This window comes from Nyctibius grandis, chromosome 4 (genome assembly GCF_013368605.1).
Source record: "Nyctibius grandis isolate bNycGra1 chromosome 4, bNycGra1.pri, whole genome shotgun sequence".
Classification (NCBI taxonomy): Eukaryota; Metazoa; Chordata; class Aves; order Nyctibiiformes; family Nyctibiidae; genus Nyctibius; species Nyctibius grandis.
The window spans coordinates 57,055,059-57,082,881 of NC_090661.1; the positions used below are offsets into that span (position 1 = coordinate 57,055,059).

General features: G+C 40.9%; 1 protein-coding gene across 1 annotated transcript in view; it reads right to left on the reverse strand.

The window, feature by feature from the left end:
• Nucleotides 1–27,823, reverse strand: part of CLMN (calmin) — a 77,851-nt gene that overhangs the window by 20,247 nt on the left and 29,781 nt on the right. Inside the window, exons 2-4 of the mRNA XM_068399217.1 lie at nt 5,994–6,055; nt 3,289–3,384; nt 1,663–1,746 (exon numbers count right to left, since the gene is read on the reverse strand). Coding sequence (XP_068255318.1) covers nt 1,663–1,746; nt 3,289–3,384; nt 5,994–6,055 — 242 coding nt within the window. The remainder of the gene's footprint in view (nt 1–1,662; nt 1,747–3,288; nt 3,385–5,993; nt 6,056–27,823) is intronic.

Consider the following 27,823-nt stretch of genomic DNA (forward strand, 5'->3'; position numbering starts at 1 on the left):
GTCAGCTCTGTCCTCTTACTGCTGCTTCTGTTTGTCACTCAGCCCAGTAGAGATACCTGGCTATAAGATACTGACTGCTTACTCTTAAGGAAACAAGAAATCCATAGAAAAGTAGGCACCACTAATTTTGGCACCACTAATTAAAAGACCACCTGTGTCCAAGGCTCCTCCTGCCTGGCCTTGCTCATTGAGGTTCTAGGTTGTCCCCTAGCGAGGTCCTGGCAACCAGACATGCTTCAGCTGCATCTCTGCAATGTGTTGATATCAACAGAGAGAAAAAATCTCATCTGCCAGTGGGCCTTAGCTGGATTTGGGTAGAAAACATCAACTGGGAAACTGTTAAGAAATCTGAGAACTTGTAAAATATTTCTTAGCAGTTCTATAGCAGGACATATAGACATACACATTTAGGGCCAGAGCAGTCTCCCCTAGTGGATTTTCCAAAAGGAGACTGGAACACCTGGAAGTTACTGGACAACTTCTTGACCTTTCACATCCTCTCCTGGGGAAAAAAGTTAAAGGAGGTTAAACGTCCCACATCTGCCAGGTTATAAGAGATCCACTGAGGCCCCACACCATGCTCATTCCTGTCCTTGGGCTGCAGTGACTCTTCTGCATGACTAGCATCACCGCACGTTCTCTAGAGCAAGAGCTAAGCTCATTGCAGGAAAGCAGCAAGGTGACATCAGCTGCTGTTGTGACATTCCAGGCAAGGCAGGGTTTTGCCCCTACACAAACACCAGATCCCTCCTCACGCACGAAGTTTAAGCTCTATAGAGTACTTGCACCCTGGAATCAACAGGATCATCATCAATTACATTTTCTTCCGAGATGGTATAGTGGATAAGCTGCAAAACTTTATTTCAGATAGTAGATAAAAAGATCTTTCAGTACAGCAAGAATGCTTCAGTCCTTTATAGGACATGATCCAATATTGGTTTTCTCTTTCTGAAAGATCTGGGTATACCACGTATATGACTTGTGAGGCTGGGACTTCTCTTACCCCATTACTTCTCAACACTTTTCAAGACTAGAGAGCTTTCAAGACACAGGCCACATCCACAGGGCTTTGGAATAAAGCCCTAATGAAAGAAATAAAAAAAAAAGACTGAATAATTTCAAGCTACAGGGTCTGACCTTGCTTGGTCACTTACAACTGTGGGAAGTGATGTGGCAGTAGGGCCACACTGACTATTAGGGAAGTTATATCCTTCTAAGGTTTTGATTCCTGGAATTATGCGTTTATGTCATGTTCCCAGATTTAATTTTCTCTTTCCTTTGACTCATGATCAGCTGATACAGCAGTTTACCAGATAAATACATGATTTGTAATACTGAAAGTGTTTCTGATGAAAGGAAGGAAAATCATTTACTTTCAGCATAACTGAAGTAATGCCACTAAGACCCAGTTCATAAAGATTACTTGCATTTCTTTTTATTTTAATATTGGGTTCCTGATCCTTTAATCCTGTTGAACTTTTACATTATGAAATGAACAAATAATCCTTGGTTTAGACTCTAGGTGTTCTCGTTATGCATTTTTACGTGACTTTTCAGACTCTTATGTACATGCAGCACATCAGACTAGTTACAATTACAACAATTACAATTTGCAATATACATCAAGAGAGGTTATTAAGGCCAGCCTTTGAAAATACTCACATTACTGTCCTCCAAGAACTTGAGTGCTTTGGCTATGTTGTTCAAACGAAAAATGCGATGGGTTGAAGATTTGTATTCATGCATCTAGAAAAAATAAGAGCCACGCTGTTTTTAGAAATGGTGGAATTATTCACCACTACATACAAAGCTCAAAAAAACCTACAAACACAGAGGCAAAATAATGCTAAGGAAATCTACCTGTAGAAAAATATTGCCATCTTTTCTGATCAGTGAAGTGCTTCAACTACATGATCTGCCCTTGCTGTAGCAAAACAGGGTTAGCAACCAGCTTTCCTGCTCTCCAGATATTATCACTCTCTTGGACCTGCCACGTTGATTATTTATGTAATCACTCCCCAACAACGTTCAGTCACACGATCAAATTTACCTGAAAATTTGTAATAATAGATTTTTTTTCTCTTGAATTAAATGATCCTAATTAGGAAGTGTGAGCAGTTTTCATAGCAGACATGGGCAGGTGGGAGGTAGAAGCCTTCATTTTGGCAGAAATGAAACAGATTTGTTGCATGCCTGTCTCCCTGCAATTGCACTTTGGCACACTGTTTGTATCATATGTGTGCAGGAACACCTAGCTGCCGGTGCAACGTTTGACCAGCTGACCTTACCTCCTTCCTTGCCCTTCTCCCTGACCTCCTGGGGCATAGCCTAGGGATGTGATTTCCCCTTCAATTCCTTTCCAGCCTGGCTCTCAATGCAATCTGTGTGAATGTACACTGAGACACTGCTGCTTCTGCTACAGCTCCCTAAAACTGCAAGAATATTAAAAAACAGGTGGTTCTGAATGTGTGACCCCAGTGTCCATTCATGCTGCAGTATGCAGATGGTTCAGTCACTATAGAGCATCACTAGGTCTTGCATCTCCTCATTGCAGATGCAAGTGCATCTGCAGTGGTGAGACGGCCACAGAACAGGTCTCTCCTCTTATCCAAGTGTGATACCCACACAGAAGAGAGTACTTGCTGACGAGATTGATGTAGAAAGGAAACGTTGAAGTCAGCTGTAATTGGTCATTTATATTTGCACTGGGTGTTTCCATTTCTGGCATGTGGAACTTCATACAGATCTTACAAAGAAAGGAGGAGAGGAAAAGATTCTGATAAGTGAAGCTTTGCCCTTCTGATTTAGACCATATCGGTAAGACTAATGAAACCTGAGCCAGGATAACAGAACTAAATTCACAACTGCACCAAGCATCAGCAGACCTATTAACTGTCATAATTATCTTAGACAAAATAAAAGCAGAATTTATGGATTAAAAAAATAATACAGCAAATACATCTTTTCTTGGTAATGTGACCTGGGTGATCTCCAAATGGACTATGTGAGCATTAATCTATTAAAGTTTTAAAAAACCTGAGGGTAGGAACATTTACACTGATTACATACCATTTACACCTCATTGTTATATATTTCCTTGAAATCTAAGTTACAGCTCAGGACACCAGCCTGTAACATAACGAAATCACCACAAACTTGCTGAAATGCTTATTACTATACCCAAGACAGGGGACCAAATTCTCCCTTATTCTTTGGATGTCCATACATTGTTGCTTGTAACATACAGAGCTCCATACCTACTGAGGTTTCTCCCTCTTGTGTACATACCAGCTTCTGTCCTGATAGGACTTCCAGTAGTGCCATCAAGATTTTGCCGTCTTGTATATCAATAAACAAGTCTTTCACTTTCAGAGGAGGCTTGCACTGTGAAGAAAAGAAACCAGGTAGCTTTTAAAGCAGTACTGCTTGGTAAGTCACCATGATTTCAGAGAGTAAGAAGGAGAATTTTACAAGACAGAAATACTAAAAATAAATCTTAGCCTGCAGGAAGAAAGGGCTGACTATTCTTCACATTAGTGGCAACTCTCTTCTAGGAGTGTGTGAGCTAAAACTGAGATATAGTACTCATGTAATTGAGATCAGACAAGGACTTATTCCAGATTTCCCATAACAGAATCTCACCCTAAAGACTGCCTAGGAAGTGACCACCCAAGGGCTGGGTGCTGATCCCTCAGACTAAGACAAGTCCAGCAGAAGCAACTCCCACTTTATGCTGAAGTAAGCCCGCAATCCAGCCGGCCCCAATGTCCTGTCTCCTCTGCAAGGTTTCTGGTGGTGCCATGCTGTTTCCCAGTATTTTCTAAGTACTCTGAACAGCAGCTTCTTGTATTATGTCTCTCTCTTCTCAGCAAACTCCTCCAAAGGGATCCATCTCCTCACTCCACCGAGGTTTCTGATGATGTGTGTGCTGTGAGGCACACAACCAAGTCAGCTCAGCCCTTAGGGGTAGTCTCAGCTGCAGCAATTATGCTGTGTTTGGCTGTCACTCACTCACGTGTCCCTGAAGAGCCCAGTCTTTTTATCTCTGGTTGGCCAATGCACTGCTGTTCGATTAAGCACTGCTGTTCGATTAAGCACTGCTTCTGGCAAACTGGGACCATACATTTTTGTTACTAGTCTTTAATCTAGCCAAGAGTACTAAACAATGTTGCCTACTGAACGAAAGCAAAGTATCATTCATTTCAAAATTAAATAACCTATCTGAAAGCCTCAAACCCAAACCTTTTTTATTCTTTCAGTACTTAGGACAAGAACAACCAGAACTCAGAAGATGCAGCCTACTCCCAATTATCCCATGACCAGCAGAACCAGGTCCTCTCAAAAGATGACCCAAATGAGATGGTCTGCTCCAAAAGGGGACACACCACACTATAAGTCTCCTGAAGTAGTACAAGAAGAAGACTTCACTGCTGCCTTTAAAAAAAAGAAGCCACTCTGCAAGAAGTGCTTCTTTGAGGATAAAGGCAGAAGCCATGTTCATCAGTAGGTGTCCTCAGGGAATCACCTGTAATTAGAGAGAGCTCTAGTGCAGCTCTCGTTATTTACATGGGTATGTTTATTATGCCACTTCCAGGAAAAACATTAATATAGCAGCAGACTTTTGCCCTTTCTTCAGAAGAGCATTTTTCTTTGTTGAATCAGAGAGGAAAAGAATTTGCACTCCAGAGAAAACAGTTCACCTACCCACAAAGTTTCTAAGACTTCATATGCTCGGCACAGCAGAATTAACAGCACCCTACAGCCTTTTTCATGATCTAATTCCTTCTATAAATCAAAGACCTTCTCCACAGTCACATACTTGACAACCCTTTTTGACAACTTCCAAAACTGCAGTTAGTTTAAAGCCCTAGAGCCTGGTTCACGAAGGCATCACGTAACACTGTCTTCGTTCTGAGAGACCTTCGGAAGCAACTGCAGTCAAAACATTTCCAACTAGCCTTATTCTGATTTTCCAGTGAGATTTGAGTATTCCTTTATTCCTTCAGCAACACTCATGCAGAGTAGTGGACTTAAGCAACTATATATGTGATGCCTTTCTTCTAAAACTCCTTTACTTTACTATGTCTGAAATGCAATCACTTCCCAAGCACTATAGGAGCTAAACTAAGAGTCACCTTGTAGCCCAAACTTAGTCTCAGTCTGTACTTTATGAAATTTAGCCACAGATATTAAAAGCACTGTGAAGCTCAAACTCCAGTCCAAGTCAGGACTTCGTCTAGATCAGGAAACTGGTCTCATTCCTTGATCCTGCACTAAGCATTGCTGCTGTCTCAATAATATTAAGATTTTTTTTTCTCTTTTCATCCTCAACTGGAGGAAAATCATTCTCTGGATGGCAGACTACTCAGGAGAGTTAGTACTCATCTACTATCAATAAGAACAGTAAATTAGGCTTCGTAGCCATATTATGGTGTGATTAAGAAAAAATTACATCATAAAAATATGAAGTGATGTCCAAAAAATAATTGTCTAACATAAGTGGATATGTAAAGATGCCATCATACAGCCCCCCCAAAACATGACTGACAAGGAATTAATGTTTCCCATCTGCAGATCTGGGATGAAGCCAGATTCTAAAGAACATCTGTCTTTGGCCATGATGCCTCAGATGTTTGAACTTCCAGTCCAGAGAAGAACACAGTCATCATCACCTCAGAGCAGCCTCAGCTACATTTGATTTTATATGGGTACGTTCTGTGGGAAAATTCTAGCCTCATGATAAGTTAGCAGCATTAAAGACTTAAATGCACCTGAGATGAACTAAAGCCAGCCAAGCATTCGTTGCACCTGAAAAGCAATTTTCATTTACCCAGAAACATGCTTTCAACTTCCCCTCATTCTCCTCCAAACATCCCCATATGCACAGAAGTCAACTTTGTTTCCAAATTTTAACTACTTTAAAAGGAATTAAATGCAATTTGTCTATGGCTGTGTCCTTGTATCTCAATATCAAGACGGTTTGTCAGTCTTACCTTTCCCAAATGTAAGTTTATCCATCTGGTAAAGGTCCTCTTCTGTACATTTTCCCGTTCCACTGGAAATATCAGAAACAAAAAACTTAAGTTTTCAGAAGAGGGAAAGCTGGTAGGAAATTTCAAAAACTGATGCACAAAAAAAGGCAGAATTCATGAGAGCCCTGTGAATAAAACAAATACATTCCAAATTGGGAGATACAAGGTTGAGCTATGGTGTTTTATTCAATTTCTTTGCCCAGACATGAGCTATACACTTGTAGATACATTCTAAAGGATGTAGGAAGAAATCTCTCTTAGTTTTGCAATCTTCAACATAGCTTTTGAAAGGTGAACGTTTATGTGGTGTGCACAGCTCTCCAGTGATGTTAGCCTCTGAGCAGGCAGCTTGACCCTTCTATGTCAATTTATAGGATTATTGCTCTGACACCCTCATGCAAATTGGGCTGGTGTGGATTCCAATGTACTTACTAGCATGCACAAGGGAACAGGACTGCATTAGCCAACACAACAATTTTGTCTTCATTCTTATGATGGAAAAGCCTCATCAAATCTCATCTTCCCAATCTCCTAACGAGTCCATTTAAAATCAAAATTCCAAGTCCCTACACTGAAGAATCATTTTATTTATATTGCAGTAAGATGAGGAGTGCTTGTTCCTTGCCAGAAGTGCTGTATGCTAGGTGCTGTACAAATAGCTCTTGGGCCAGCTGAAGAGTTTTTAATCACTTCTGCCATTTCCTGAATTCATTTCCATAGTGAACTACAGCAAAAGTGTAAGGGGAATCATATTACTGACCAACTTTCATTTACTTTCTAATATAAAAAAGTAAACCATATATTTCATATAAATGAAGTAGACTGACTAATATTTCATTTTAGAGACAATTATTCTCAAGTGGTTCTCAAATTTCACTTGAATTAAGGAAATCTGGCAATTTATGAACAAAAACCATTAAAACTAGTTATATGCTGTATTCCAATTTACTCATAGAGCATATCAAATATATTTTAAAACCATTTTGTGTTTCTTCAGCCCTACGAAAATAGCTAACCTATCTGCTGGGAAATCACATTCTGTAAAAGTCTGGTTTGTTTTTATTGGTCAGACTAATTATAGGCTAAGTAGTAGCTTCTGTAAATCAAATTTTAATATTGTTCTTTTTGATCATTTTAACTGAAGGGTCAGCAGCCTCTAATCATATGTATAATTGTTTTCCTTATTTTGATGTTTTGGAATGGTGCTTTCAGCATGAATTACATCTGTCACTGATGGCCAGTCAAGCCTTTTAAGTTCTCTTATTCCTGTAAAACCTGATTTTATGTAAGATTGGTTAAAAAAAAGTACTTTAGAAAACATGGAAAATGCCAAACTAATTATTGCTGTTGGCTTTTCTCTTAAAATATCTTAGAAGAATGTGCACAGATTTGAAACAGCTCTCTACAAATGAAACTGTAAATTATATTAGGATTCCAGAATATCTGTAAAAAACCCACAGCATTTACCACCTACAAATCTCAACGTACAATAAACTAAGAGATGTGTCACATCTTTCTTGGGCTTCCCATACTTCAGCACTCTGACCCCAGAACTGGCTTTCCATGCACTCACACATCCGTGCCTGAGCAGCAGAAGTGCTATGTATCACCGAGGGTGTAACTTCCACAATCGATCTGTTAAAATTAACATTTGAGGGTGGGTGGAGGTTAATGTTAAGCCAGATCTGTTCCCAGATATACTTCTTTTTGTTCAAATGCACGTGTTGGTGCAAAGGGGAAGGCAGAACGGGTACAGGAGCTAGTGCAGGCAGCAGGGCCACCTCTTTGTTAAGCTTGTCTGAAACGCTCAGGAATGCTCGGGTGGGTAGTGCCAGTTTTCGGAGAGGACAGGAGACCTTATCAAATGGGCTGGCTATACAGACTTTCAAAGTCGACCAAAATCAAAGAGGAAACACAGAAGGGTACACAGAAGCAAAATCAACAGTTTCTGATTTTATCAGAGCCTTGGTTTCTTCATTTCAGGTCCTATTTTTCACCAGTCACTTTGGCAACCTTCATTTTCAGGGTAAATAAGGATGCAAAAGAGAGCTGTATTTATTTACAGATCATCCATAAAACTCAGCACACATAGGCTCCTAATTTTGCTGCAGAAATTCTGCCATCGATGCAAATTAGAGTTGCACATATGCCTGAAAGGATGGGCAGGCCAAGTTGGTATTACTGCTTCAGGGAGTTCAGACACCAAAAAAAAACCCCAGGCACATTCAGGAAAGCACTTGCATACAGACAGAGGTTTCTGACACTAATCAGTGAATGTTTCTATAGCAAACAGCCTCTTTCCAGTAAGAACGATGACCCCAGAATGGACATGATTTGATTCTGTAGTAGTCTAAAGCAATAGTAACTGGACAGGGAAGAGGAAAGGGGAGGAAGCATGTTTATAAAATCCCTAAAGCAGAAAGACCCCTAATGCAGTCCATATGCTCAATGGTAGAGTTAATGGGAAAAGTTCAGCACAGGTATTTACTGATGTGTGCCTTTAACTGTTATTCCTCTTTAGCTTTGTGGACCTCCCAGCGTTGGTACAGCTCCTCTTCTCCACAACCTTTTAATTTGAGACGATTGTAGAGACTCTGTGAACTTTATACAGTTTCTATAAATTAAATGGAATCTTCTCCTTCACACCTACTATTGTATAAAAGTGAAGAAAATCACTCAAGTCTAAAGTTCCTATGCTGATGCATGTAGTTTACTGAAACTGCACTGGGTTTACTGTGCAGCTAGAGAGCAATAACACCATTATAAAATAATAATTACACACACCATATGGCTGGCCTGCACACAGATCCTATGCTGGAAAAGAAGGATGCCTGCTGTGAGGGTTCGATTCAAAGATTTAATGCTGGAAGGTACTAAAAAGTTAGAAATTGCCATTTTGGTTCAGGTCAACTCAGTCCTTGACATAAGAAAAAAATTATAAAGAGAAATTTTGACCACCACACAGCAGCTGGGTCTTCCATACTCCTCCCATAAGCTGAACTGCAGCATGCTTTCACAGTAGGGTCTAAGGTGTTGCAGAGGCACAGTATGTCTATCAACGTACACAGGTAAGGCACTGCAAAACAGGTATTAGCTGCAATAATTTAGAGGGGGAGAAACCCTTAGAGAAGGAAAGGTGTACTGGCAGGATGATGACCCTATTGTACAACCCACACAGTTCTCTGCCCCACAACTGTGTCCTAAAGGACAGCAGAATTTGGCAGAATTTGGCTCAGCCACAGTATCTGCACCCTAGGCATTTGGCAAATAAATATTCACAAAGATATGTATTCTGGTTTGTCAAATCTTACGGCAAAGGCAACTAATTTGTCAGAGTTGTTGGAGTTTGTTAGAGTAAAACTAAGCTAGTTCAAACACCACTTGGGCAAATTTAACGTTAAGCTGTTATGGACAAGAGAGTTTGACTGCTGCCCTTTGTGGCAGTATTTCCTTCCCCACCAGCCTAGAAATTCCTCAGGCATTGACTGCTAATGCCATTTCTTCTTCCCTGAAATCTCAAAGGTCACTACTGTTGCAATACCTGCAAGAAGCCAATCCCCTAACAGCCTCTGCATTCAACAGCGAATTGGAGATAGCAAATATTGATTTGCTTTTAAATACTATTTATTCTGTTGTTGTAGAACCAGTTATGAATAATCCTCTGAGGCACACCACCATGGGGCTGGGCACATGAAGGAACTATGAAACGTGGAAACTGATTTGAGTGGAACACTTGTCAGTGTGTAATTACATAGCTTCAGAAACCTGCTTGATTTGCATGTATGGATATTATTCGCAAAGCAAAGCAAAAGGTCACTTAAATTTGTTTCCAAAGCTATTAGCATTTCATCCAGGATATCATCATCAGATGACATTAAAACCTTCACAACAGGCCAAGCTGGCTTTTAGATCCACTTGCAACTTACCTTCAAGACATCTTGTTAACTACTAGTTTTATAATATGTACAAAAGCCACCTTCCTCATTTCTACCACAGGTTATAACCTCTATAGATACAAGATATACCTGTTATTAACATTAAGCAAGTTTTCAAGACAGAAATGGTGATGCTGGCCTCCTAATCATGAAAGAGGATGCTTTGATTGCTCTTGGCTTCAGAGGCAATGACTTTCCAGGAGAATCGTCCCATATCCACTTCATCAGTAACCAGTGGCTACCACAGTACCAGCTCATAACCTGTACAGCTCTGGAGGTATCCGAGCATCTGCCGAAGTCTTAGATCAGGGGAAAATGGCACTTCTTATTAAACAACAAAAAATATATGGGCAAATGTATGGTATTCAAATACTACAGCCTAACTCCAAAATGAAACATGTGGTTCAGACACCCTAAGTCTTAGGAAATGCAAATTCCTCTCCTTCTGCCTTTGTCACCCCAAAACTCCTGCTCATACAGCCAAGCAATCAATCAGGCTCTAACGAACACACATTGAACAATCTACTTTTGAACTACCCAAACTACAGGCCACTAAATAAAACGAGAACTGGATTTTAAACTGGGCTCCATGGTGTTCCTACACTGTGACTCAGACTGGCCTGTTCTGAGTACTAGTCATCATACTATCGAGTTTGAATATTGTTTTCTCTGCAAACAACGTTCATGAAGGAAGCCAGATTGACATCTTAGAAAACCGATTTTACCTAAAATTGCTCATTTGCTGCCTGCAACATTCCAAGCTTGTGCTACTATGTCTCAAATACTGAAAAGTGTGTTTCCAGACATGAAAGCCCGTGTTGTTTTTACACATGATGACGAGGCTGCCTGTAATAGCATTAGCTAAAGAGAACTTCATTTAGGTTTTTGTTTTAATTAGGTGGTTTTATCTTTGCATTGATCCAGACTGATGGCACTGAGTAGCCAGGTTGAATTTTGGTGTCAAACCAGCAAAAAAGAGGGTGACGTCTGACCAAGATCTGCCTCAATAAGCTTCTGTATACAGTGCAGCTGGGATACAGGAGTCCTAGAATGCTGTTCTACATTTTTTTTGCTTATGTAGATGCAAATAATTGCATATGCCATATGGGCAAATTTAGTTACAATGAGCAGTCAGACATCAGATACAGGATGTTGATGTTAGGTACAGGATATTGACAGCTGTAAGGAAGCACAGATCCTTGTCCAGGAGAACTTTTGCTGTTCAAACACAACACGTGGGACAAAGTTCAGACGCAAAGACAAAAGACAGGGCACATGCAGGCAACACGTCCAACCTGGGAAGACTGGTTAGAGAGGAGCTGTAACAAAAAAAATGGGGGGATGAGAAAGGAAGACTGGATGGGGGATAGCTAGTGACAGCAAAGTAAATGGAGGGTTTAAGATGAAGTGTGTAAAGTAGGGCAGGGAAAAGTGCAATTAATTTTTCTACTTTTGCTTCATCTCAGCACAGAGTTACATTAAACACATTGAACTATGAACCCTCAGAGACTTAATCTCTTATTATATATTTTTGCAAGAAGCTGAAAAAATAGCTCACAATGTAAGACAGCATGTAGGAGAACACATTCCTCTCAAGTCTATTTGGTGCAGTGCAGCTACTCTGCTCAGTGAGTATTCAGTACTTAAAAGAAAATCTCCGTATTTGTAGAGGCGTGAATTTTAATGGTATAATCAAAGTGTAAGGAATAATTTTATCCAAATTGCCCACAAAATTCATTTTATAAGCTTCCGAATTCCTGGGAATTGTATATTTTCCTTGTGCTTAAGTAACCCCCAAACAGCTTAGAAGATTAATATAAATTTTCTTTTTGATCTGTACAGGGGTTGAAGGCTTTGTTGTGTACCAAATGCCAATTTGATGTAATTTGGAGCACATGAAAAATTAAATCTTAAAAACTCTGGTTTTCTAAAGGAAACATTAACTACACTATATAACATGAGACTGCTCTCAAGTTACCTCCTATGAAATAGGGCCTCTAAGACTTCCAGATGAAGTTGTTAATTGTTTGTTGAAACTGACCCATTTATTAGGGTCCTTATTAAATTTCTATGGCAGGTGTTGAAAGCTTGAGGCTTTTTCATTCCATCAAAGTTGCAGAGTCTGAGTCTTACTGGTTCAAAATTCTTTAAAACACAGGTTGGTGCTGCAGAACACAAACATGGCAGGATCACGGGCATTACATTTTACATTTTCATTAGCTGCAGCTGAACAGGTTTCTTTTGCAGTTCAGTGTCTGGTTATAGCAAAATATTTACTGCTGCAATTGGTATATTAGGATTACATACACCAGACAAATATTGCAGGATGAGTATGGGATTTCTAAAAACTCTTAGTGCTTCAATCCTCATGATGCCTGACACAGATGTTCCTCTTACCAAAGCATTAGAAAGATGAATTTGCTTGTAAATTCTACTGGGCTCTGGAAGAGACATACGACATAAAATATTACTATTACTGATCAAAATAGCTTCAAACAAGAAGGATTTATTTTTCTCCCTTGAAAAGTAATTTGGTAGTGGCAGATGGTTAAGATTCCCCTCCCTGTACCCTTCAATCACAAAGTAAACATCTTTGTTCTCATGACTTTTTATACACATGGAAAATGTTATTGAACAGATTAACAAAATTTCTCATTACATACCAGGAATTCTCTTATGAAACAAAACTTGACAATTTTCAAGAAGAGAAATACAATTCTTCTCTGAACACTTTGAATGAAACAAACATCAGTGTTTACTGGGCATGTTACTGGACACAACAAAGTAGTAATTAGGTTAAATTCAACGGCTTTGGAATTGATCTAACAAGTGATTTAAGCGTTGATCCAGCAAGGGGGTTTGAGACTCTGCACACCACCTCTTGTGGTATATTACATGCTGTACAAGGAGCATAATACCTCCTTCCGTACGTGAAAATAAACTGGATTTGCTGTTACCAGCAGTGGCCATTAGGAGCAATGCACATTTACAGCATCTCGACTCAAGAGTTACTCCTAGCCCAGGGTTCACTGTGTTCCAATGGTGTTTGCTGCACTAGTACTGGTTTCTACAAACGGTTCACCTCCTAGGACTGCTCATGTTTCTTGGGGGTATTTAGGTCCCTAGCTCTGCAATGGGCAAATGTCCAACCGTTGCCATTGCTGCAGTGCTGAACTCTGCTTCAAAGGGCAATACTTAGCTTCAATTTCAACCTCTTCTTGCACCTTTTCTACCTGCTTGAGTATATCAGGGCTGATTCTCTGCACTTGCTCAAAAATAAAATGAGGAGTGCCCTTCTGAAAACAACAAAATTGTAGTCACTGCATTCAGCCAGGTACCTGTTAGCACTATCTTCTTGTTAGAGGAATGGCTCTTGAATCGACTTCACACCAACGTGGTTTTACCAGCACTAGCACAGCCCTGTCTCTCCCACTGACATGGAGAAGAATGCCCTGTACGTACACCAATATCTGCACCAATATCTATATACCACTTCTGACTGAAGATCTACGTGCTATGCCCGTAGCATCTAAGAAGAAAAGAACAGCTTCCAGAAGCCATCCTACCTCAACCAAGTAACGGCTAGTCACAAAGTCCAGTCCATTTCATCTCCACTGCCCTGTATTTACCCTTATTTGTTGTGGCAAACTTAGAAAGCCAAACTTAGAATGTGAAACATTCCTTATTGTTTATGTTTTTTCCGTCCAGAGAGGAAAAAGAAGTCCTTTTGGCTGGTTAATTTTGTTGAGACATCAAAAGCTGAAATGCAACAAGATATTCAGCTTTACATCAGTTCTGACAACAGTGCTAAAGCCTGAATAATTTGAGAGGAGCAAAGATGCCCAACAAAACCCACACTATGTGTCAGGGTTATTTGTTGACATTTGGTGTCAGATGAGAACTAGCGTGTGCCCAGATTCCTACTGCTTCCTATATTCGTCAGTTAATAGGTTGGTTAATAGGTTAATACAGTTGCATAACTGTACTTTTATGCATTTGAAAATGATGTAACTGAATCTGTGAGTAGAAGGAAGAAGATGCAGGTGCAGGAGACCAGCAACACATCCACTTCCAACAGAAGACCTGGGCAGCTTCCTGAGCTCCTTTACAGGAATCAGTCTTTATAACAAAATTTTAACTCTAGCAATTAGTAACCAGGACCTTCAAAGAACTATGGTATGGTACAGAAGGGCTGAGGAGACAACTGCCAGAGACATATAATCTTCTTTGGAATTTGCCTTTACCTGTGGGAAACTTGTACTCAGAAGACAGTAGTTTCATTTTCTAAAATCAGGTAAGGAAAGGCGACCACAAACGTGGTGTGACACAGAACTACCTTGCAGAAGCCATGAAATCACAAAGAATTGCCTGTTGGGGTGCCTGTAGCTTCCAGATTCCTCTTTTCTGCTTCCCCCATTGTCCTCAAACAACTTGGGGACACTACCCAGCCAGTATATAATCCAAACCAAGAAATGCTTATGAAGCCTTCTGAACAGGACACCACAGAGATTCAGAAGAGGTTCAGAAGTAAAACTTAATTATACATGTGCAGTACTGCAAAAACAGTATTAAAAGCCAGAAAGAGTAACCCACTGCATGGACCACCAAAACCTACTGGTATGCTCAAGAAAGGCAGGGGCCTCAAATGGGTCTCCCTAGTGAAAATTGTACAGAATCACACTGTGTTCTGCCTCTCTCGCATTTATCCATCCCTTTAATATCTCTTATCAAAGCCACTAAGCAGCACAGAAGAAATAGAGTGAGAAGCATGGTAGTCAGATGAATATTAGAAACATGCAGAAATACATGCAACTCTAAGACCAAAAGATTGAAGCGATTTACGGAGATTAATATTAACTAGAACAAAATCCTGTGGCTTTGGAGGAATAAGCAGATGCTTTGTCCATTGTAGGCCAGACACGTGATCTGAAGCAGAGGGTACGAGACTGTTTTTGGAGGTATGGAGAGGAAAACTAAGCCAAAAACACAACGTAAGAGATGGGAGCTGCGCTGTAAGGTGCTGTGTCACAGAGCAAGGCAACTGCCACTTAAAAATGGATGAAGACAGAGTGTAAGCTTCCAAAGTTAGATTAAAATGGCTAAAAAGATGAACTACGGTAGAGGTCCTTTTTAAGATGCATTATAGAATGCAAGAGCCTAGCAGGGACCAGTGGATATCCCTGAAGAGTTGCCTTGTGCCTTAAATGACCTTCTAGGAGGTGTGCTTGAAGAGAGTCACACCTGCTTTTCTGAGAAAAAGGTAGCTGCCACAGAAGAAGTTATGGGCAGATCAAGGATGGCAAACTTCTGAGTGCTCAGCTAAGTCAATTGTGTAGCCTCCCCCCACACGACTCTGACCCTAACTCTGCCCCACTCTAACCCTAACACAAGCTTCGTGGGCAGCACAGCAGAAAGCCTGGTCCCCTCTGCACACTGGTGAGCGCTGCTTTAGGTAGTACAGGGAACCATGAGTTGGAAGTCCTGGGCATTGTTCTGGGTGATGCTATCCAGCTGCCAAAAGTTAGCAGAGAAATTATTTTTCTGAAGTCAGTAGCAGTCTTTCTTTTGATCCAGCAGGCTTTGAAACCAGGCTGTAATGTGTGAAGAACGTTCAGAAATAGCATTGGCACAGCTTACCAATTAATCAAAACTAGAAGGTGTCAGACAAAATCTTGGACTAGGCTTGGATTGAGGCCTGCTGTAACACTCAGGATCCCAGTTCTTCCTAAGAGTCTCCCAGAATGTGGCAATGCAGCCCTTGATGAAGCTCTTGATGGAGCTCCACGTTTTTAGCTGTACGCTTGAAGGCAGGTTTCAGCAAATCCACCAGGATGAAAACCCAAGGAAAATAAATGTGTATACAGGTTCTCTTGTTCTAAGGATCCAACACTGAAATAGTACCATTTTATGGCATTAAATCAATGCCATAAAAAGACCATAGCACAATGAGCTATAGACACTGCATGCGTCTTCAACACTGACATTGTCCTCCCTCCTGACTCTTTCATTAAATAATTAATCTGTAACTTCCAGGACAACAACCACCTTTCTACTTGTTTATTTTTTGCAATTCTTTTCCAAAATTCAACAAGAATATGGCAGGAACCATGAAAGCTCACTCTTTCTCCTTCATGGCCCACAGGGAATATCCACCCGGAAGAAAAATCAAACGTAAAAGAATTTGGACTTGAGTGCCAAACAAATACTTGTGTTATTTATGGACATTTCCAGAAACAAAATTTAGCAGAGAGGCATTTCTGATGTACAGTATTACTCATAGCAAGATAATCTTCTTTCAAGCAAAAACCTGTTACTACATAGTCTTTGCACAGTTTCTTCAACCCGATGAGCTCTGTGATCCTCCTTATCAGACTTTCACATCCTTGAAGACAAGACATAGCATTGTCTCCCATTACAAAGGAGAAAAAGGAAGCACCAAGAACTTCAGGGACTAATTATCATGCAAGGAACAAGCCCTTCCTTTAACACACTCAATGGTGCTCATATGGCATCATGCCTTTCCAAAAGGCAAGTTCAAAAATAAAAAAAAAAAGCTCACGGAAAGAACACGTATTTTGTTGCTTTGAACTGTGCTCAACATGCATAACGATCCCTCCTGAGATGGATTTAAGAGATATACTTCAAAACAGGACGTAAGCCATTTTATTTGCTATGTTAGCTTGTACTCAGAAGTACAGTAATCAGACATTCCAGAGAAAGGCGGACCTTCAAATATATGTCATAGTCCATAGCACAAGAGGAGTAAAGGCACTTTGGAAACCGAGGGAGCTTCTGTCAGAGGGTCTGGTTTCAACAGCCCTTTGAATCAGTTCTCTACTTTTATTTTGCTTTTAACACCAATTAAAATGATTTTTCCCTAGCTTCCTGGTGCTCTTGGCCACTCCCCAAGACCGATAGAGATGAAGAGAAGGAACCGTTCAGTCACTGCAGCCAGCTTGGTGGAATGTCAAAGCTGCACCACGCAGAAGCGTAGTTTCACATCCCTTTTAACCCAGTACAGACCCGCACTGCCACTAAGAGGCTTAGCGAACACTCTGGCCAGCACAAGGGAGGGTGTCAAACAGCATTTTGGCAGCAGAGCTGGCCTACTGTGTACATCAGCCCTTGGCCTGAGAGCACATATATGCCCAAACACTATCAGAATAGCTCACTCTCCCCCGCCGACATTGCTTTTGCACTGCCTTGCATCTCTCGCCTCAAGTCCAAACGACAGGATTCTGGTTAATGTGTGTTCCTCGCATTTTTTATCCATTTGCCACATCAAACCATGAATGTTGTGCAATGGGAATAACGCAGAGCATGAGGACTGACAGCATTCCTGCTTCTGTAGGAGTCAGAAGAGCTCTAATCAGTCAGTTCCTGTTCTGCCTCTTTTCCTCACTGTCACCGGCACACCTGCCAATTTCACCACTGAGGACCGCTGGTATCTGCTGGATATGGTTAACAGATGATACATCCACCTTTTTTAGGCCTGCAGGTACTTACAGAGCTGGAATGTGTGTGCTCTCCAACAGAAAAATCACTATTTGGCCTCCATTTTTCATCATCTGTAGGATGTGAGATGGGTGGATGAGAAACAGAAGAGGATAGCAAGGACACTGCTGCTTTCAGGACTACACGCTCCAGCTCCTTATGGCAACTCAGCTGGACGATCCAGTAACACACGAAAAGACACCAAAAGCACCAGGAAGGCTGCCCTGCACGCAGCCTCTGATGTCAGCAGCCCCTTCTTATCCACAACGTTGAGATCAGCTGAGCTAGTGCAACCATGGACAGTGAATTCTGGGCAACAGAGGATGACGAGATGTTCTCTTCACTAAGGCCATGTCTACACTTAGACCTAGAGACTTTAAGCTGAGAAGGTCTTGCAGATGGTAAAGGTCCTGCTCAGTGATCAGTCAGTGCCTTGCCTTGCTCACACCATTCAGCAACTGCTTGGTTTTGAGAGCCTGGCTTTAAGGTGAGAAGCTTAACTCTTGCAAACAGTTTCTACTCTTTACAGCTGTATGAAATGACCCAAGGCAAACCAAACGTTTCAGGAATATGAGACCTGAATCATGGCTTTTGAGAGCCATATATCCCCAGTGTCTGTCATTTTGGGGTCATGGAAAGACACTACTAAGTATTCCAAGGACTCTGGCAGGCTTGAAGTGTGCATGGCAATGAGCTTCATCAAAGCACTCACAGCACACACAGTACAAGCAAAGTCAGACTAGAGAACTGGGTAATCATGACTAAAACATGATTGTACAGTCAGTTCCCCTCTGGATTAGAAACACAATGAAATCTCCGTAAAGAAAAAAAAAATCAGGAACGCAACTACCTGATTGCAGCCTTTTGCATGGCAACAGGGAAACAGTAAGTCTTTAAGCAAAAGATGCTACTTTGAGGTATCATTAAAAAAAAAATAAAAGGACTCTCAATGCCAAACAGCATTTAGACTCTGCTACAACATATTGCTGGGAAGGTCAAGGATACCAGAGTATGACCTCTATTAAAAATATTATGTAGAAGGTGGAGAGGGAAAGGCTTAAAGTCTTAAATGACTGAAGGAATCCCTTCCAGACCTTTGGAAAATCTCCATGATCTTTGTGCTTCTCAATTCTAACAGTGGAACCATTCATGCTTTGAAAGGGTCTTGAAATTAAACCCACAAACACTGACTGCAGAGGAAGTCAGATACTTCGGTGACAACTACACAGTCAGGCCTTAATGTTTAGAAAACAAGCAATTCATGAGATGATTTTTGTGATACATCTATCTAACAATAACACAACTGCTTATCGGTAACATCATTTATCCAGTCAAGAAAGGAATGTCAGCAGGACTTGATGCAACAGTGTGCCACTCTTGTGCTAGTTTTGTTTGCACCTGTATAAAATTCAGTCCCAGTTCAGGAAAGTTGCAAAGACAGCTATACCTTTTACCTACTAACCTTATGATACTGGAAGCAACCAAGGGGAAAAAATTACAACTGAACTTCACCAGCATACCATTCTTCCCTTGCTCACCAACATTACATTCCTAAGCAAGTCACTGGAAAAGTCAGGATGAGAATTTTGTTGGTGTAACTTCCCTTAGAAGAAGAGAGTGAAACTTTTCATGATTATCTTTTAGTTTATTTCTCCATTAATAATAATGACTGCAATTTAGCTGTAAGAATGGCTTTGAAAATACACCTTCTCTATCTCAATTTATTTCTACAGCTGCAGAATTACATTGTTGAACTTTTCTTTCTTAAGTGGATTTCCTTTGGCTTTGGCTCCCATTTAATAAAGTGACGAGTTTACTGAAAACAGCCTTTGCAGTTTCAGTGGATTAGTACGGTAAAGCCTCACTTGATTGAAAAATAACTTCACTCCGTGTTGCTTTATGCCAGTCAGCTCACACTATTGACTACAGCTGCATCTGGCCGCCAGACCAGTTATTTCACTTTTTGTTTGTTTTCAAACGGTCAGCAACAGCAACACCAATAACATGCACACTCTTCATTTTCACGTTCTGTGTTGTGTGCAGAGTAGGTGGGAACCATCTGACTGGAGATAGGTTGGCAGAAGAGGGCTTTTCCTGCTTTGCTGGAGATCAGCAGGTGATAAAAGTAAAGAAAGCAAGTATGGACCAAAGACAGCAATATAACTACTAACAATTCTATGCCAGATGTAACATGTGGGTGGCAATTAAGTAGGAAAAGCTTGTCAGAAATCCCTAAGCACATAATTTAATCAGGATTTGATGCTATGACACCACAACATGCTGCACACCTCTAAGGTCTGGAGAGCCTTCATCCCCCACTCATCTGACACCCTGCAGTGCTCTGGGCACAGCCGTCTCCCACAGAGACTCTTCCTCGACAGTACCTACATCTAAAGATAGGCATCAGGATTTAGCTTTTATTTGTCTGCTAAAACAAACAGATTTAATCCGTAGTACATTTTATTACAACATAAATAATGGTTACTCTGTTCTTTCAACACTGAAAAGGTTTAATTTTATAGCTGTTTTACAGACGGTCACATTAAACCTCACACGTGTAAGCAAACAAAGACTCTTTGACATTAACAGATGAGAAGTGAGGACCATAGGCTTTTCAAACTCCCAAGACAAACTTTATCTGCCCTCTCCTACCTTGGCCAGAAAACTGAAAATGGAGATAAATGCTGACTTTTACAAATACCAGCATTGGCTCATATGTCTCTGCTGGAAAAATAATAACCGATTGATTTACCTCTGTGTCCACTGAGGATTTTAAAGCTTAATTATATAATTCCTTCCACCTATATACTTCCAGGCCACTTTCTCCATTTAAAAAAAAAAATAAAAAAGATACAATCATGTATAGAAGTACAATTATACAGCAAAGGACATATTTTTTGTCACAGACAACATGCAGGAAAGAAAAAACTTGAAAAAGAAATTATTACTATACTGATTTTACAAACAAGTTACAGTTAATTGATTTGTCTAATGTCACACAAGAAGCCAAGTTACACCCCGAGCCTTGCTCTTGAAGTCACACTTTGCACGGTACGTAAGGATATGCTTAGAAAGTGCTGATTTGACTTCAGTTGCTATGCAAGAGATGGATCTTTAAACTGCAGCTTGTGTGGGCTCTTTTCTTAATGAAATCCACTGAGATATTGGACTCCACAGTTAAAATAGGTTTTACCATGCAGGTCTGAAACGGATAAATCTGGAGCAGAATGTACTCGCTATAAAAAGTAGGGGGAAAAAAAAGTCTTCAAACTTACATTTGTCCCGAGAGTCACATAAAATTTCATGTCTCGGGGTTGTCTTCCAGAGAAACTAATGTTTCCCTGGAAACATGTTTCTAAATACAGCTGCTCCACTCATCTTGTACTAACAGTTTGTTCTTCAAGTACAGAGAGGGGCTAATCAGTGCTGAGTTAGTATCCCTGAAACTTCCCTGCTCTAGTCAAATCTCATAATTTCTCAGGATCCATCTATTTTTAATAACTGAGAGAGCAACAACAGTAACCTGTGGTCCAAGTTACTTCCAGAAGTCAGTGGATGCAAGTCCTAATGCATTTAGGAAGAAATCTGTGAGGTCAACCATGGTGCTTGGTTTCAGGAGATGGGTTCTCTCCTTGCCCAGGCACTAATGTAAGCATTAGTCTTAAGTTTCTTCAAGGATAAAGCATAAATGCTGGCGAATACTTCACTGTGAGAATGCAAGAAGAAGAAGAAGCTGCCTATTTCCAGCATCCCTTCTGGTTACCCTGCATTGAACTTCTTGCCAATATCCACCTACAACTAGGAGGCAGTGCTCGTCCTGGCATGTTTCCTAACAAGATCTCCAAGCTGCAGTGTGTTTGTCAGAGTGTTTGCTGGTTTGTGTCTCTGCCTAGGAAGAGCTGGCTCTGAAAAAAGTGGGTGGGTGATACCAGCCTTTGCCCTGTCTTCTTTATGCTTCACCAGAACAGAGGTGCTGGAAGACATCACGCCAGTCTCTTGTGACTACCCACCTGGCAGGTGGATTTTTTCAGTGACAAACAATTCTTTTATCTTTTGATACAAGAGAGGTGGCAAGAGAAAGATCGTTTGATCCAAAGAAAGGAAGACTTAAGATTTGACAGAATATTTTCTACTCTTTGTGTGAAGTCTGTAACATTGTAAGTGGCACTGAGAGAGACTAATTTGTTGTTGTCTCTCCCAGCAAAAGAACTAGGGAACATCAAATGAAAACATCAGAGCACAGGTTTAAAAACAAAATTAAGGGGATTGCCTCTTCACACACAACATAGTTGCGTTGTGGAAGCCCTCACAGGCAGATACTGTGGATTCAACACATTTAGTGAGGGCTTAAGGGGAGGCACATTCACAGATGGGAAATCCACCCACGTTTATTAACTACAATGAACTCCCTTCTGGCTCTGGAAGTCCCTGGTTTGCAAATGGTTGCAGACTAGATGAGGAAATTGTGAAAAATGCTTGCCCTGTTCTTATTCTGGGTACCCATTTTGGTCACTGTCAGATAGAGATACTTGACTAGACCGACCTTTGTTGTGACTATATGGCCTCCAGCACATTCTTCTATCAAGTATTACAGTGGACGAGTCTCAGCTGAGGACAGGCCAGAGAGAACCTGGGCTGAAGGCACTCTGTCATGTCCTTAGGCTGAAGCAAAAGATCACTTTGGATAAAAGGCCCTGCGAGATAGAGAAGTGAGAAACCTTTGCAGTTTCATGCTCATATAGCAATCTATGTGCTCATGGGAAGGCAAGAGGTTCAGGTTTGGTTTTCTTTTTTAATATTGCCCAGTCTGTCCAATCTACAATAGGACTTTCACCACTGCAGATTAAGTAGATGACCGTTACCATATTCGACATCAGTTTACAGTCTTCTTTGAGTGATCTTGGATGGTCCCACCCTTAGACAGACAGAAACATTAAAAAAAAATGAGGAGGAGGAAGGACCTGGTTAAGACAACCCTTTTGGCTACCTGCTCCAAGAGCTTTTCATTCACTTTTACTGGTAAAAAGTAACACCCCTTGTTAAAGTCAACTACTTTAACAAATGACTTTATTAATTTAACATGTATTACCCTATTTATAAAGCAGCTGGCCTTGTTAAACCAGCCTGACTGTTAATAAAACAGCCATGAAAAATTTCCGCAGCGTATGTCTTACAGGGCGTAGCTATCACTGAGCCCCTGGGTGGGAGAGAAGTATTGGCATCTGAAGTTGGACACACACAGAAAAACCCCTACAGTAAGCATAAGAACCAAAGTAAATAAATAGGTCTCCTGTCACACCCTGAAGGTTGCCACCACCCAGCGCTTGCCAAGGAAAGCACATTCCAGATACGGAGTCCTTCCTTGCCGAGACAGGACTGCCACAATTACTCTCAGAAACAGGTCTAATCCATCAGACTCCAGGTCTCTATGGGAAATCAAAAGCCAGAAATAAAGTCAGGAAAGTGATACGAAATTATTCTCAGACAGGTCACCACAGAGAATATTTTTAGACTAGAAACAGTCTGCTTGATGTGGACTACAACGCAAAGAGCAGTTACTTTCTCTTACCCACATAGCAAGCACTATTTCACTGATGCCAACATCCTCTGGAAATTTATTTCTCCATCCCCTTGCAGATCTGTTTAGTTCAGCCTGCCCTCTAATTGCATCTCAGAGATCACAAAATGCCACTTTTGCCTGCTTTGCCTTGGGCTGTCCCTGCTTTGCCTTGGGCTGACAAGGCTGTACGAACACCCCTCTTCTTCCCCTTCCTTCATCAGGAGAGGTCCTTGTACTGAAGTGTAGGTTTGCTGAACAACTCAGAATATGGAAAATGCTGCTCTTAAAGGTTTGCCTAACAATGGAATTTCTTGACAGACAAGGTCGCCATTGTATTTACTTGCTTTAAAAAGGAAACATTACAGTATCAACTGAGTGCTTTTAAAGAAACCTGCAGCTTCTAGCAGTGCCAGCACCCACTGTCCAATGAACTTGCCTTTGGTCCATAAGAGCATCCTGGTACTTTGGAACAAGCTCTGGGCAGAGAAGTTATCAGTCAAATACAAAGCTAAGAATTTGATTCTGATAAATTCTGCTGGTGCAGTGCTATATGAGAGTGCTATTTTAATTCAAAGCATCTCATTGCTGCCTCTGTTTTTTTTCCTGAGAAAAAAAAAAAAGTGTTTCTTAACTGGTATTTTTCCAGGAATTGCACCTGGACCAAAGGAGAAGAACCCCACAGTTTTCAAAAAGGACTCTATGTTCTTACTGAGGAAGCAATTCAGTCCCCAACTGCTGCAACTACCCATCTCATGACCTACATGTAAGGTGTACATCCAATGAACATCCAAGCACTTTTTCCACAAAGCCACCCATGCTGCACTCCCAAGGACACATCCCTTCCAGTGTATCTGCCACCACCTGCAGCTTCTGGGCAGGAACTTCTCATCTTGTAGTCCTTAAACCTCAAATGATCTGCATCCATCTGGAGACACTCATCAGCCATTTCTTATGGCTTTGAGACTGTATCCACTTCAGACATGGAGGTGAGAAGTGGAATTGTTCCACCACTGAGGAATGCTGTCAGCAATCCACATATTTTGGAGAAGAGACTTCTTTAGCAGCTTATAGTTTCTCAGGTTGTAATATGAATCAATGAGAGGTCAATGGCCAGTATGACACACCTGAATTTTCACCTTCAGTCTGGAAGCACCAATTCAGGCTTTTCCCTTAGATGCCCTTCTAGTTCTTGCTTCAAATTGTACCAAAACATCCATGAAACCAAGTTAATGTCTGCAGTTGTCTATACTTAAGAGGTTCATAAGTGATATGACGTGTTTCAGCTAGCTCTGCAAACCATATACTCATTCCTGGTTTAAAACAGGGATACTCTCTGCCCTGAATATAGTCGGTGGTATGAGTAGTATCAGGCATATCAGTCCTTGGAAATGGATAATTTCTGTCCTCAACTTGGTCATTTTAGACAGAAAAAGAAGTGTCTCCCTCATTATGAAGTTACAGACCCAAGGAGGCCTCCTTCAACTATCCACACGTCCTCTGGGTGCACATTTGTGGACGCAAGCCCTTGTGTTCCACATCACTACTGTCAGCATCCCAGATCACCGTCCCAGATTTGTACCCTCTTGCCAATTCTTCTTGAAACTGCAGAGAAACTCACTCCTAACCCAGTTCTGTCGAAACGATCCCCATTTGCTAAACCACCTGTGCAACGACAGTGGGTCCCATATGCACATCAGGGCGGCAGGGCGGAACCCCAGGAGCAGCCATGCTGTGGCTGGAGCACCATGCCTGCCCAGAGCCGGGTTCCCCAGACCCTGCAGACCAACGGTGCTGCCCTGTGGGGATTTCTGCCAGCCTGGGACACGCATGGTGCCGTCCTCCCTCCTTCGCCCCATCCTGCAATGAGGAGTTTTACTTAATACTTTGTGTGCCACTATCTAAAATGTGCACAGTGGATAAGATGCTACTTTTTCTGTCGTTTTAAATCTCTTCAAGCTCCTTTAATTGCAGCCTGGAAACTTTTTCCACGCTAGTGGCTGGTATTATTTTATCGTCTCCCCAAAGAGTTCAGCTGCCTTTGCTATTAACAAGCATTTCTCTAGGGTTCCTCTAAATTTTTCCTGGGATGTAAAGTCACACATTCCCACCATCCATCCCTCTTCTGCTTGAATCAAGCCAGAAAAGAAAAAACAACCTGCATACCTTTTTCTCCCCCAAAAGTACATTCCATCCTATTAAAAACTGATGCAACAAACAGCAGAAAGAAATACTGGAGATTCACCAGCCTGTCATCTCCTCCACCAGCCTGTCATCTCCTCCACCATTATACCACTAGCCAATAAAATTAAGTAAAGCTTTTTGATTTTATTTTTTTTTCTGCTATGGTCCTCTCAGCACTCAGGCTCTGTTCTTGCTTCCATGTGCACATAAGCGTTTTTTGCCAAGAAGCCCATTTCTCCAGGTAATTTATACTGGATGTATAGTCCTTCTAGGTATTGTTATTTTGCTTTCCCTTTCTATTCCTTATTTGCTACATTGACCACTTCAGCTCTATTACATACACCAAGTACCAGAAAATATCAAGTTTCAGAAAAGATCAGAAAAGGCTGGTTTCAGAACGACCCAGGCTAATTCCAAGACCAGCTCATGGAAGCACTGCAAGGATGGCTTGTATCTCACCAGGTGCACACAGACTGTCTTGCTGGTGCTTTCCAAAGTCCTCCCCTCTGTAACCAGTGTTTCTTCCTTGAAGCTGAATATAAATTGCTCCATCTTGCTTTTTAGCAGTTCTTGTGGTTCCTCAGAGACATACTGCTTCTCTGGCTCTTTCTTCAGCTTTGATAATTTGACCTCCAGTAGGAACGTCCCTTTACGCCATTGTGACAGAAAATCATCTCCTTTTATTCAAGGGCAAGGAAAAAATGTGGCTGCAAAATCATAAGCATTTTTATGTCTTTTTTTTTTCTGCATACATGTGAAAAGCAGACAGAAAAGCAAGCACAGCAGACCAGCATGGTAAATAATTCAGGGACACGAAAGGTTCCTCTACAGAAGCATCCACAGAAGCAGCATTATGCTTTAAACTGCTTTCGGTTTAAATGTCTTCAACAATTAGGAAACAGCTATGTCTGCCATTTCCTTTAAAAAGCATCACTCTCATCAGTAAGTACATTATTCCTCAGCTGACTAAAGGCTATTTATGAAGATTTCCAAAAGGACCACTGACTCCTTCATAAGATTAATCAGCAGCTCAGAGCTTCTGCCCCCAAATGAAAAAAGTGTGGAAGTATGATGCATCAAAAGGGCCACGCAACTGCAAAGTGTCAGAAAATAACACTTCCCATGCCAAGAGGATTCTGGATGGAAGGAAGAGAGAAAAGGAAGGATTTATGCACATTATTAAGTGTCCATTAATCCATCTCTAGATTTTCCCTTCATATCAGTGTTAGCATCTCAGATACTTTTGTAGCTCCAAAAAAGGAACATCCAATCCAACAATTTACTGAAACGTGAAGTTTCTGCAAGTTTTGGCTAAACTTATACTGCATTTCTGATTTTTTTTTTTAAATTGCAAAGTGTACTCAGTTTTATGGACCCATAAAGAATGAAGAGATCTGTTGAATTTTTAACTAGCTTATTCTGTCTACCTGGCAGAAGGAACTTTTTTATTACAGAACCCAAAATCTAATCCTGCTAGTTGCAAAATATCTTTAAATATCTGTGAATAGGATATAAGCCCTGCAGCCATGTTTGCAGACAGACACCTTAGACTCCTCTCCTGGCACACAAGCAGGAAAAGAATGAGGCAGGAAGGTGTCACAGGGAGACTCAAGGTGTTCATGAGAAAGTACAGGTATCTCAGTGCACCTCTGGAGCCCGAAGCATTATTTGGAGATTTCAGGTCACCTACACTTTAGAGGCCCAAACAATATAGCTGTTGTTTAGCAAACTGTTGAAATGACCCACTGGATATTTCTTTAGTAAGCTGCCAGTGTTTTCTGGACATGGGTTTTTAATAGGATTATTTCCATCATCTTTTATTCCTTTGCCAGATTAGTTTTTATGCTACATTCTGAAAACAGCTGAAGCATTTGCTTAACGCTTTCAGAAAAATGCACCCCTACCCTTATAAAAATGTCATTTATTTTAACATTTATTGATGTTCCAAGACACATGACAAGAAAAGCAATTAGAGACAGTGTGATTTTTCCCCATACGCATTCAATTTCTCTATTTCCCACAGTAATTTGGGTCCCAAATGTAGGTTTTATCTTTTTTTCCAGAAAATCATTCGAAAAGGTATTCTTAATGCTGGGTTGAGGCTGATTTCCCTTGCCAAGAGTTTGCCTCCTAAAAGCTTTGCAAAGCAAAGTCAATTTTGAGTTCATTTTCATTATCTTCAGAGATAAACACAGTAACTTAATAGCATAAGCAGCAAACAACAACACTGTAGTTCAACAGTACAGTAAATCCATCCTGAAGCTTGTAGAACCAGATTTTTTTTAAAACCCACATAATACAAAATGGTGAACTAATATAAACTTAACCTAGCAGTTTTATTATTTAAAACAAGTAGCAAGTTAACTTTGTACCACCAAGTTTTAAAAGACATCAGTTCTTATCTGGTCTCCTGGAGCCGGCAAGTAAGCGCAGAGCTGCCAAACTCTTCATTGCACGTTCTGGGGACTTCAGCAGAGAAGTGAGCCCACGTGTGATCTCGATCACCTCTGTGTTGCTTTATGGTACAGTAACAACATATATTCAATATTAACAGCTATGGGCTAGGTAGTGTTAAATTAACCCCTGGTTTTAATGAGCTGGGGCGTAAGGAAACACTTGCC